General features: G+C 57.5%; 1 protein-coding gene across 3 annotated transcripts; it reads left to right on the plus strand.

The window, feature by feature from the left end:
* Window positions 1-79: 79 nt before the first annotated feature.
* On the plus strand, window positions 80-12,416 carry CPSF4 (cleavage and polyadenylation specific factor 4). 3 transcript variants are annotated; one of them, XM_055410273.2, is made up of 8 exons: window positions 80-329; window positions 3,139-3,189; window positions 3,647-3,799; window positions 5,485-5,580; window positions 5,966-6,059; window positions 7,152-7,224; window positions 8,659-8,829; window positions 11,503-12,416. In XM_055410273.2, the coding sequence occupies exons 1-8, from the start codon at window positions 227-229 to the stop codon at window positions 11,569-11,571; spliced, it is 810 nt and encodes a 269-aa protein (XP_055266248.1). In that variant the 5' UTR covers window positions 80-226; the 3' UTR covers window positions 11,572-12,416. The 3 variants fall into 3 exon arrangements, with proteins under 3 accessions (XP_055266248.1, XP_055266250.1, XP_055266249.1); XM_055410275.2 differs by having other exon boundaries at window positions 83-329; window positions 8,737-8,829; XM_055410274.2 differs by having other exon boundaries at window positions 84-329; window positions 8,734-8,829.
* Window positions 12,417-12,987: the final 571 nt, after the last annotated feature.

Raw genomic sequence — 12,987 nt, forward strand, 5'->3', positions numbered from 1 at the left:
TCTGCGCTCCATTGACCGGGCCTGAGCAGGCGAAAAGGGCCGGCGCGAGCTCCGGGAGCTCCCGGCATCCCTCGGGCGGCGGCGGCGGCGGCGGCAGCAGCGGCTGCGAGGCGAGGCGAGGCGAGACTGCGGGGCGCCGTGTGCGGCTGAGCCGGTGGCAGGTAGAGGTGTGAGGGCGGCCGGGGACCTGAGCGGGAGCCGGGCCGGTGCGGCCGCCGCCGCCACCATGCAGGAAATCATCGCCAGTGTGGACCACATCAAGTTCGACTTGGAGATCGCCGTGGAGCAGCAGCTCGGGGCGCAGCCGCTGCCCTTCCCCGGCATGGACAGTGAGCGAGGGGTCGGGGCGGGCGGGCGAGGGGCGCGACCCACTCAGCTCCGGGACCGCCCCCCTCTGGTTCCCGGACGCCTTTTCCCTCGGCCCGGGAGCTCCTCCCCCTCTGTCCTGGGACTCCTTTCCCCCCGATCCTGGGACACCCCCGCCGTCGTTATTTTGACTAGGGAGACCCCGTTCCCGGGGGCTTTTCTAACGCAGGCTTCAGAAAGGCAGGGCGACGTCCGGCAGTTCGAATAACTCTTGAAAGAAGGCGGGTATCCTGGGTTGGAAATCCTGCCCCCACTGGCACACACTCCCCAGCTACAGAGACGTACTAAGATAGCCCCTTTCCCCACCTCCAGCCCCACTTTGAGCTCCCTCTTCTTGCTTTCGTCAAAACTGGGCCGTTGGAGGAGTCTTGCTGAGGGAAGGACCCACCTCCCCCTCTCTGTAGGAGACCCCCAAGAAGACTCTCAAGCTCCATTTTTCTCCTAGGACTCGCGCTCCTGGGAGCCCATCCCTCAGTGTTTCTCTGGACCCCACCTCTGGGTCATTCATCCACCCCGGCAGCTCCTTATCCCTTCACTTCACTCTCCCCCATCACATGGTGACTCCTGGCTTCCCCCGCCCCATCCCCCAACTCAGGCAGGATGTCTAGCACTTGACTTTTATTTATTTACTTTGGTCACCCCACCGGGCTTGCTAGGATCTTGGTTCCCCACCAGGGATTGAGCCCCGGCCATGGCAGTGAAAGCGGAGAGTCCTAATCACTGGACCACCAGGGAATTCTTTGAGAGGTCTAGCACTTTAAAAGAAAGGAGCAGTTTCCGTTCTCTTCTCCAGACATACTTGAAATTTAATGCTATAACATTACAGCTCAGAGGGCTCTTAGAGATCATTGAATTCAAGTCACAGATGGGTCACCTGAGGCCTGGGTGGGGGAAAGGACTTGCCAAAGACCACTGAGCTCCAGATGGAGCCAGGTGAGCTCACCAAGGCTCTTGATCTTTCCATCCGCAGTTCCCTGGCTGTCTCCCATAACTGCCAGAAGACATGGGCCACAGGCCCCCGTTCTCCTGCCTGTCCCTGGGCTGGTCGGGTCCGCCTGCAGCCTCATTCCCCTCAAGAGGCCACACTTCCATGTGAGATAATCTCACACCCCAGAGACATGATCCAAACAGCCTTACTTTACACTGTCTCCACTGTACACGGCTTATAAACTGCTGCTCACATTCAGGTCCTCTTAAACTTATTTGTCCATGCACGTGATCACTTCGTGCTTGAACATTCACTCACATGTGGCCTTTTCCTGGACCAGTGGCACTAGCTGGAGGCCATGGAGCCCTCCTCCATGCAGGGCAGCTCTCTCCCTCACTCCCTGCTCCAGCTTGGAAGCAAATACTTGACTCTGTGAGGACAGGTGCAGAAGTGAGAACAAACCTGTTCTTAGAGAGGCTCCAGGACACACCTGGCCACAGGTAAACTGCCTCCGACTTGGGAAGCGCCCTCAGCACTTGCACCACCTGCCCAGCATCACGGTCAGTGTGTTAAGAGTCCAGCGAGGCCACGGCCCTTCCTCTCTCATCCCTACACTTCATTCTGTCTGTTTTTTTTTTTTTTAATATCATCTAGCTGTGTTGGGTCAGGTTGTGGCAAGCGGAATCTTCATTGTGGCTCTCACGCTCCAGAGTGTGGGCCTAGTTGCTCGGGGGCATGTGGGATCTTAGTTTCCTGACCAGGGATCGAACCTTTGTCCCCTCTATCGCAAGGTGGTGGATTCTTAACCTCTGGACCACCAGGGAAGTGCATATTCCCATCTTGATGTGGAGTAGACATATCAGTTCTGTCCTGAAGTCAAACTCCTTTATCCTGTCTGCCTAAAACCTGACACCCAGGACAGTGGACTTCAAGGAATGAAACAAACTTAACCTCTGTAAAGGATGAAGGCCCAGAAATACTCTTAAATGGTACTTTTCTAATGTATTAAAAAGACTTCTCAGACTTTTTTGAAATGCAAACAAGTGACACCCCTGTGACTCCTACTACTGTAACCTTAAATCTGTCCTAGCAAAATCTGCTTGCTTCCAAGAAGCCAACAAGTCTCTTGCAAGTTAGCAAGCAGAGGCATGCAAGTGGTCTTTAGAGATGATGTCGGTGGGTTTCCTAAAATGCCTGCTGATAGAGAAAACCGAGAAGCCACAGACAGTTTGTTCTGGTGGCCATGGTAGGTGAATTCTTGGGCTCCTTGGAACAGCCCTGGACCCCATTGGCTTCTCAGCGCTCAGCTTTTATTCTCCTGCTCTCCTCTTCTGAACCCGCTGCATCTGTGGGAGCAGAAGTCCGTGCTCCTTTAATTATTACATGTTGGCGTTGCATACCAAAAGCAGTCCTGCTCCAGTCTTCAGTGACGCTCTTCCCTCCAGAATAGCATCTCCGAGGCACCCGCCTCCTCTCTGGGGCAGGTTCCTCCTGAGAGTCCCCATTGGCTTGTTCTTCCTAGGAGATCATTCTATCCCTCTGCCCTCAGGTTAAAGAGCCCGTGAATCAGCCCTCTGGAAGGTCTGGGCGGGGAGTAATTAATCTCTGTGACCCTGTGCTCCATCCTTCCTTCTCCCATCCACTTCAGACTCCTGGAAAGCATCTTACTTATAGGAGGTCCTGGCCGTTACAGTGGGAAGCTTTTTTCCTTGCTTGATCGGGTTTCTGTTTCCTGTACCTTAACTCTGTGGGTTAAAGGCCAGAAGGGTCCCCACCCCCGTGTTCAGATGTCACAGGTAGCAGTCACACTTCGCCCTGTTTGACACTTCTCATTATTTCCCCAGAGTCAGGGGCTGCTGTCTGCGAATTCTTTTTGAAAGCTGCCTGTGGCAAAGGTAAGAGACCCCAGCTCCCTGCATCCCCCCCGAGGTGTCCACCACCCTGTCCCTGGGCAGACCCGCAGGCTCTCGGATCCCTGGTTTACCCTGCTTTCTAGAGACTCACGGAGTCCCTAGGTGTGTTTCCCCATCCCCAGTCTTTTACTGCTCCTACAAATGTTGACATGTCTTTATATCACCAGAACTCTTCTTTAAATTAAGAAAAATGCTCCCCCTTCTCCCCACCTCCCTTAGGCTTCCTAAGTTTCCGTCTTACAGAAATGTCTGTGATAACTCAATTGGATGTTTTAGATTTTCCCAAGACATGTTACAATAAAACCCACAACTATTAAAACCTGAAGTGTGTGCTCACGTGCAGCCTGAAGTCACACTGCCTTCTGCCGGGGCAGCCACCACGTTCCAGGACACGTGGCTTGTGGGGGCACTGGGTCTTCACACCCGTCTTCCCCGGCAGGGGGCATGTGCCCGTTCCGCCACATCAGCGGTGAGAAGACGGTGGTGTGCAAACACTGGCTGCGGGGGCTGTGCAAGAAGGGGGACCAGTGCGAGTTCCTGCATGAGTACGACATGACCAAGATGCCCGAGTGCTACTTCTACTCCAAGTTCGGTGAGGTGTGGGGCCGGCCCTGCTAGCCTGGTTCCCCTGGGGTGGGGGTGGGGTGGGGAGCCCCCCTGAGGGTCCACAGGCCCGAGACTCAGTGCCCGCGGTGCCTGCTGACCTCAGCAGGCCCTTGAGTTGTGGGAACTTAGGGTTATTCTCTCGTGACCCCCGCGTCTCTGTAGTGCTTCCATTTTCTGAGCACTTGCGGGTACTTTGGGAGGTTGAGGCAGATCCGGGTCTCACGGTGCTCACAGGAACAGGGCAGCTGGCTGGGGGCCTTGTTTCTGCCCCAGTGAACCTTCTCCCTTAGTCAGCCGTTGCTGCCAGAGTTGTGACTAGAGGCCTTCTGTCTAGAAGTGTGATCCCAGGTAGGAGCTGGTCTGTCCTCAGTTCAGTTCAGTCGCGTCCAACTCTTTGTGACCCCAAGGACTGCAGCACGCCAGGCCTCTGTCCATCACCAACTCCCAGAGTTTACCCAAACTCATGTCCATTGAGTCAGTGATGCCATCCAACCATCTCATCCTCTGTCGTCCCCTTCTCCACCTGCCTTCAATGTTTCCCAGCATCAGGGTCTTTTCCAGTGAGTCAGCTCTTCACATCAGGTGGTCAAAGTATTGGAGTTTCAGCTTCAGCGTCAGTCTTTCAGGGAACACTCAGAACTGATCTCCTTAAAATACTCCTTAAGAACAGCCAGTGGGGGGCGCTGTCTTCTGGCGGCAGGAAGCCCTCCTCTTTTCCTGAGAAACAGAGGGTGCCTCTGTCTCTGGACACATGGCCTCTGCTGAGCTGAGTGAACTGTGTGGAGAAGCCAGGGTGGTAGGGCTGGCACAGGGCTCGGTGGAGCTGACGTGCTCCCAGAGGGAACTAGACTCCCAAAGAAGCCCTTTGGTCAGGATGAGGCTGGGCTCTGGCACTGGAACTGCTGGCCTCAGGCAGGGGGCTGGAAGTCTGCTGTGCACTGTTGTTCGAGGAGGCTTAATTCTTTCAGCAGCCCGACAGGTAGGCCTGCTGGCTTGTTAATGATAGTTGTAGCTTTTTTGGTAGAGGCAATATAAGCTGGTTTGATTCCTGGATGGGGAAGATCCCTTGGAGAAGGAAATGGCAACCCACTCCAGAATTCTTGCCTGGGAAATCCCATGGACAGAGAAGCCTGGCAGGCTACAGTCCACGGGCTCACAGAGAGTCGGACATGACTGAGGACTAAACGGCAACCAGAGGGCCCCAGCTGTGAGTTCCCAAACCTTCCCTACTGTTGTCCTGAGAGGCAGTCCTCAGACCTTCTCCCTGTCCCAACGTGAAGAGCGCATCAGAGTGGACCGGTAATGTCCTGCTGGTCTCAGCTGGCGCGTTTGCACATCTGGACCCCCTCTGACGCCCAGGACACCTCCTCTGGGTGAGGGGTGGAGCCTGGAGCCGTTGGACGAGTTTGACGAGGTGTACCCTGTGCCTGTGTCTGTCAGCGTCTGTGACCCTCCAAGGCAGCACAGCCTGTGGGGGAAGGACCGTCCCAGCCCAGGTACAGGCCAGGAGACTGAGGCGAGACACACTGCCCTGCGTCTCAGGGCTCGCTGCACCGGGACAGGGCACCAGAACCCCCGGCCCTCCCTGCTGTCCCATGGCCCCGGCCTCCAGAGAATCGGGGGTGGGTCTGCTCCAGCTCCCCCAGGTGGATGCCTGTCTGGTCCCCACAGGGGAGTGCAGCAACAAGGAGTGCCCCTTCCTGCACATCGACCCTGAGTCCAAGATCAAGGACTGCCCGTGGTACGACCGCGGCTTCTGCAAGCACGGTAGGTGTGGGGTGGCGGGGTCCCCGGCCAGAGGCCCGTCCTCCCCAACTGTGCTCATGTCCCGCCTGTTCCTACAAACATCATGTTAGACGTTTGGCAGCTGGTGAGGCTTTGTCACAACCTCAAGTCCCTCAAGTCCCTCCCCAGGCCAGGCGCCCCTGGACTGCATCCTCACCTGGATTTCTGACCAGGAGACTAGTGTTTGAGAGGCTGTGTGTCCTGCCCGCTGGCCCTGCTGAACACGAGCCAGAGCCAGCATCTGAAGCCCTGTTTTTGCACTCTGACCCCCAGGCGGTAGTGTGGGCAGGGCTCTGACTGGCAGAGGGGCGCGAGAGCGTCCCCCGAAGAGGGGATGGTCTGAGTGGCCCTGTGCTCGTCTCTGCAGGCCCCCTGTGCAGGCACCGGCACACGCGGAGAGTCATCTGTGTTAATTACCTCGTGGGATTCTGCCCGGAGGGGCCCTCGTGTAAATTCATGCAGTGAGTACCCGGCCTTGTGCCCCCGTGTCTCTCCTGGGCCCACCTGGGCTTTGATCACTGGGCAGCGTCATCACCGGGTCTGGGGAGGGGCGACTGCTGCCTCCGAGCCTGGAGGTGGCTCTGCCTAAACCAGGGTTTGACCTTTACTGGGTCACAGTCCATCTTGGCCTCAGATAAACACTCTGGTCCCCGTACTCCAGAAGAACTCAGACACACGTGACCTCAAGCCAAGAACCTGTGCCTTTAAGGAAGGGAACTTCACTTTCAAGTAGGGCCTCCTGCATGAAGGCACTGAGCTTGGGCTTCCCTGGACATGGTTTCATAGACCCTCATATGTGAAAGAAGGTCACCATTACATACATGGGAAGGCTGCGGCTCCGAGCCCCGCCACTGGCCAGGGGCAGGTGGGGACATTTAGGGGCGCTTGGTCAGAGGCAGGTCTGTGGCCTCTAGAGCCCAGCCCTCCTGCCAGCAGGGCCCAGCGCCCCTCCCCTTGGGCCTCAGTGCCCAGCTGTCACTTTGAGTGGTCATGGGTGGTGGCACTGGAACCGAGAGTAGTCAGCCCACCCCCACCCCTCGCTGCCTCCGCCCACACTGCTGACACCCGCAAGGCAGCCGTGTCCCGCTCACTGCCACGTGGCGGGCAGGTGGCTGGTGCTGCTGACTTGGTCCCCCTCCTGAGATGCAAGCCCAGGAGCCTACAGGTGGCCCAGGGGTTCCTCTGTGTGGGCAGGGGGTGGGAGGGGGCATGTCTACCAGGACTCTGTGGGCAGAGGTGGTCTAACACCATCCCTGCAGCGAAGGCTGTGTGCCAGGAGGGCCTCTGTGCCCTCCAGCTGTGTTTCCTTCCTCTCTCTCAGCGCCGCTCGCCGCGGCTCACAGCTAGGTGTAGGCAGAGCTGGGTCTGAGTCCAGACGCCTCAGATCCGTCCCGAGGCCCGGCGGAGCTGAGTGCCAGCCCCCGCCCTCCGTCCAGGTAGCTCGTGTGGCCCTGGGCTCGGCGAGAGGCCGGCTGGGATTTTTCTGGGGCCAGAACTTGGGAGCCCCGCCCACCTAGCTTCTCTCTCACCTCCTCTTCTCCTCTTGTGACCAGCCCTCGATTTGAACTGCCGATGGGAACCACCGAGCAGCCCCCACTGCCGCAGCAGACGCAGCCACCCACGAAGGTACCGTGCCCCGGGCCCACGGTGCTGCAGGGCCTGGCAGCGCCCTGGACGCAGCGTACTCGGTGCCTGCCTTGGTGCGGGGTCTACCAGAGAGCTGGCGGGAGACCGGGAGAGGAGGGTAGGGGCAGGGGCTGGAGCGGAGGGGAGTCACCCGGGCTCCAGCAGAAACTCCAAGGGGGCAGAGCGGCTGGCACCTTCTCAAGGTGGAGGGCGGCCTGCTGCAGTCAGACGCCCGCTGGGCTCCTCTTCTGGTCTTGCCTGCGGGCCTGGAAGCAGCCTGGGTGCCCCATGTCTGCCGCGCTGGCTATAGGCCCTTCCCTCCACAACGGGAGTTGCCCGAGGGGCCCGGCAGGGCGGGAGCAGACCTGGGAGCAGAAGCGAGGCCACCTGGTTCTCTGGCCGGGCCCGACCATGGGAAGGGATGCTGGGCACAGAGGCTGAGGGACCAGCTGGCTCCAGTCTCCTAGGTGAGGGGGCCCCACTCTCACCTTGCAGTGGGCTGTTCCCCTCGAGCATAAGGAGAGGGAACTGCCCTGAATGCATGGGAATCTGCGGCAGTGCCCCCCAAACCAAGGGCACTTTGGGTTTGGTTACGGGTGGTGGGTGGGTCCCAGAGGAAGGTCAGGCGGGTGTCCCCGGCAGGGTCTCAGTAGGCTGATGAGCTCCCCGCCGGTCGTGAAGCCTCACCTCTCAACCTGGCTGGACTCTGAGCCCGCTGTCAGGGCCCGGCCTGGCCCTCCGTCTGTGCTGGAGGTCGAGCAGCTGGGAGGGGACGCAGCCACCCTCACCACCCTGACCCCCACCCTCCTGAGGGTGTGGGATAAACCATGAGAACTCCTGTCAGCAGAGCCGGGCATTCCCAGTTCCCAGCTCAGGGCTCCTGCGCTGATGGGCCCAGAGGCAGGGTCCCAGTGGGTCGGGCAGTGGCCATGCTGGACTGTCCAGGCCCCGCAGAGGCGCCCCGTCCCCCTTGCTCCCCAGCGGAGGGCTCGCTCAGCCCCTAGACCGCAGGTCAGCGTGTCAGCCTCCGACTCTTTTCTGTGACTGTTGCCGCCGTGTAGGCTCTAAACAGCTGGCTGAACCAAGCGTTCATCCTGACCTGAAGCTAGAACCTCACAAACAAAAGTAAGGCCTGCTCATGCCCTCGCCCCGCCGCCCCAGAGACCGCCTGTCTCTTTGGTGTTTTGTTTTCCACTTTTATTTTTCGTTTTTGTGTGTCTGCATGGTGTTTTTCGGGCAGCGGCTCCTGCCATCATCACCAGAAGTCTCTTTTCCGCCTGCTCTCCTGAGTGGGGCCGCCACGGAAGCCCTTCTTCCTGCTGGTCACGGTCACGGTCGTGCGGGAGAAAGCCCGCCATCTTTTTTCCTCTCCCCATTGGTAGTCTGCCTGCACGTGTTTTCCGCAGTAAAACCGTGTTGTGTAACTCTTTCCAGCAAAGTAACAATCCGCCATTACAAAGGTCGTCCTCCTTGATCCAGTTAACGAGTCAGAACTCTTCTCCCAACCAGCAGAGAACCCCGCAGGTCATCGGGGTCATGCAGAGTCAAAACAGCAGCGCAGGCAACCGAGGACCCCGGCCGCTGGAGCAGGTCACCTGCTACAAGGTGAGTCCCGGGGCTGGCGGGGGCATCTTTCACAGTCCATGGCCATTCCCTCCTTCCCCAGAGAGTTAGCTCATGTTGAAGAGTGAAGCCATCTCTGTTTTTGCTAATTGGGAGAGAAAAACGGGGCCACTCCGGTGAGGTAGACCATGCCACTTCCACAACACACCAAGGCCGGGTTAACAACTAAATACCTGCTGTTGAATGAACGGATTGCGCACGCAAGAAAGGGATGGGAATCTTCCAGAGCCCAGGAACGGAGTGAGCCCTGAACTTCTGGGGGAGGCGGGGTCCTCATTCCCCACGTGGCGCACCCGAGGGAAAGGGACAAAGCGTAGATGTGCCTGGTGAGGAGTCAGATCAGGACACGCACACACACACACAATGGGACATTCAGGGAGAGGGTGCGCTCTTCTAAAAACTCACTAGAAAACTAGTGTCATTCTTGGCTCTGGATGGAAAGTGGGGGAGGAAAGTCGTTTCAGAGTTGGTCGTCACTGGTGGGCGAGCCCTTCCTCCTTGAGTTTGAGCCTTGGTGAGGGCTGAGAAGCCACAGGCTGAGTTTTCTAATCTAAGACAGCCTCCTGGTAATGTAGCTTTGAGATATTGATTCTCAACCCAACCCACACAGAATTCCCACAACGAGGTTTCCCCAGAAGAAAGCTCGTGACTAAAAACTACAGAAGGGAACAAGCACTGGCAGCTGAGCAGAAGCGACTAACAGAGCTCAGCTCACAGAGGCTTCAGATCTGGGGGGATTAGGTGGAATACGGAGTGAGTGCAGGTTTCTGGTGAAGACTTCGAGAGGATGCAGAAGTGCTGGGGGTGTGCAGTGGGTGCTGTCCTTTATCACCACCTTTCCCGAGGGAAGCCACTGTGCGTGGCCATTTGCCCGCCACGCTTTGCTTTCTGTGCCCTCTGCACTCACAGCTCCTACAGGGGCTCCACTTGGAGACATGCTCTTCTGAACTCACACGAGCACAAGGACAAGACGGATTTTAATATAAACAGGGCCCTTGGGTGTACAGTGTCCTCTGATCCTTTTTACCTTATATTCTGAGTCTGTGTCAAGATAAGTCACCCCAGTGTATTTCACTGGCTGCGTAATTTTACCAGTTCTCTGTTGGGAATTATAGTTTTTGCTGCTAAAAACAGAGCTGAGCCTGACAGACATTGGTGAGGTCTTGTCTGGTGTCTGGACCACCCAGTAGAAGGGCCAAGTCAAAAACTATATGTTTCTATTGTTCCTAGAACTTGCCTTCAGGAGAGGCTGAGCCAGTATGGCCGTCACTTGCTCACTGAGCACCTCCCCTGTGGAGAAAACCCTCTGCAGTCACTCCTTCCCAGGAGGGGTCTGTGTTCTGAGGGAGGGGAAGGCAGGTGCCCAGACACCAAAGTTAGGAGTGCCCCTGTGTGTAAGGAAGGCCTCACAAATTTATAAGCCTGAGCCTTGACCGGTGAGGAGAATATGGAAAGGGGGCTGTGGAAGCAGGTGAGTCGGGGTGGTGGGGGAGGTTGTCAGATGGCTTCCGACCAGGCAGTTCTCAAGTACAGCGAGGCGCCTCGGGTGTCCTGGGTCAGCCGTGCTGTCACCTCGCCCCTCCAGGACTCATCAGCAGGGCCTCTGAAGAGCCAGCTTCCCTAGAAAGACGGGTCTAGGGGACAAACCTAACCACCCCTTCCTGCGGTGGGCACAGTTTATATTAAAGCTGCCTTGGGAATCCTGGAGGCCAGCAGACATGCCAGGTGCTGTAAGCGGAGGCGCTCAGTCCCTCCCTCTGGTTACGATGTTTACCAGAGGTACAGCTGGCGGCTATATGGGCCACTCGTGCATACGACTTACACCTGCAGATCAGACAGGCTTGAGAACTCGGGGACTGTGGGGTCAGCGGGTAGAACAGGCCAAACCCCGAGTTCCAGACCGAGGAAGCGAGGACTGAGAGGGCTCTGGGGGGAGTAGTGTACGGTGGGTGTCCCTACCTGTCTCCCAACCCCTTGTTCAGTGGTTGAGGCTGCCTTTTCCTTCCTTACAACTCCTTTCTGCTCTCTGAAGAGTAACGAGAATGGATGAAGAGAAACTAAGGAAGGGTCTGGATTGTCAGCAGGGACAGGAAGCCAGGGTCAGTGCTAGATTTTTGAGGAGATTCTGCCAGATCTGTTGACCCAAGTCTAATCAGTTTTCCCGTCTCTCTGATCCTGTGACCAAACCCGGCCCAGGGGTAGCTTAGACAAGTATGCAGGAGCCAGGAGGGAGAGCCCCTTGGGTGCAGCCCACCCTGTCCACGCAGTGAGTCCCTGAGTTGGGGGAGGAGCCTGGGGGCTTCTCCCACGTTGCCGCCTCCCTGTCCCTGGGGAGTCGCAGAACTGTGTCTCAGAGGTAAGTGACTGGCCAGGTGCAGAGGGGCTTGGTCCCTGCTCAGGCAGGGTGCTCTGGTGCCGTGGTCTTTTCTTCTGAACCCAAACACCAGAGGCTGCCGTGGCCATGTGCTTTCTTATGCCTGCAGTTCCTGGGCCACTTGACCTTCTGGAACTTCCTTTCCACCTGAATGAGTCTGTACACCCCAGAATTTCAGTGCCCCTGTCCCCAGCCTGGTGCTTGGTGGGGTGCTGCCTCAGTTGAGAACTGCATCTGAAATGGTGTTTTCTGTTTGTTCCCTCCCTCCCCGCTGTCCCCAGTGTGGTGAAAAAGGACACTACGCCAACAGATGCACCAAAGGGCACTTGGCCTTTCTCAGCGGACAGTGACAGCAGCTGGAGCCGGCTCAGAGCAGCCTGGGGGGCCCCGTGCTGGGGGCCTCTCTGGGCCATTCCTGGGAGTGTGTGTTTAACTGTTTAATGCCAGCGTTGGTGCAGCTCTGGCTGGAGCCGGCAGGCAGGCAGGGTTTTATTCTTAGGGGCTAAGTCTTGTCAGGATCCCTATCGTTTCGCTGTAATCTCTTTTTTAAAAGGGGGATGTGTGTTCCAGTCTGGCCCCTCAGGTTGGCATCATGTCTGTCGAGGTATCGAGGCCTCCTGTCTGGTACCCTGCACACCACCCTCTGGAGGGAGGAAGCTGTGGGAAAGGGCTTGTGCTTATAGCAGTTCTGTATAGAGTGCAGCCCTTCCCCTTGAGCCTCCTCAAACACTGGGGGCTGTGGGCCGTTTCAAGCTGCGGCCAGGTCACGCCTGCTTCCTCCCTGTCCTGCTGCATCAGAGGCTGTTTCTGTTGGTGGGATTTGGACAAGGCGGCCCTTCAGGGCAAGCTCATGTGCTTGCCACCTCAGCTGGGTCCTGCTCCCTGGTGGCCGTGGCTGAGGAAGGGTGCAGGGCCTTTTCCCTCTGGGCGTATCTTCGCGGGGCACCTGCCTGACGGTGTTTAAGGGAACCTTAAGTTGGAGCTGCCACCAGCCTTTCCACAGACACACGGTCCACCTGTGCACCTACCTCCCACACCATCCAGCATCTGTACTGTCAGACACCTTGGGCCCAGAGGAGCGGCCCCTGCCTCTGAGCCTGGAAATGTGAAACTGGCACCTGCAACCTGCGGGGCAAATGGGCCTATTCAATTACAGGAACCATTTTTATGAAGTTGATTAAAGCTTATTTTGTAAGCTGTGTTTCATTACTTCAGGGCCTCCACGACAAGAAGGTTGTTGCTGCTGGCTGCAGAAGCTTTGACGTTCGTGCTCCCCTTTCCCCTTTGAGCGAAAGTACTCATGACAGGGCTTCCCTGGTGGCTCAGAGGTTAAAGCGTCTGCCTGTAATGCGGGAGACCCGGGTTCAATCCCTGGGTCGGGAAGATCCCCTGGAGAAGGAAATGGCAACCCACTCCAGTACTTGCCTGGAGAATCCCATGGACGGAGGAGCCTGGTAGGCTACAGCCCACAGCGTCACAAAGAGTCGGACACAACTGAGCGACTTCACTTTCACAATCTCATGACAGGAAATGACGCTGGGGTGTCAGGGTGGTGTCCTGGAAGCCTGGTCATGGAGACAGTCACCTGGCAGGTGTCCCTCATCTCAGATGCTGGGAGACTGGTTCTTTCAACTTCAGATCTTGCAGGCGGTAATCAGCCACAGCATCTCACCCCTGATACTCCACACGTGTGTATGCTCCACACACCCCTTAGTAAGAAACGGATTCTGACCTTGATGTCACTTTACCTCTGGTGGAGTGTAAGG

This window comes from Moschus berezovskii, chromosome 27 (genome assembly GCF_049115385.1).
Source record: "Moschus berezovskii isolate FMDL1 chromosome 27, NW_MosBer_1.0, whole genome shotgun sequence".
NCBI lineage: Eukaryota > Metazoa > Chordata > Mammalia > Artiodactyla > Moschidae > Moschus > Moschus berezovskii.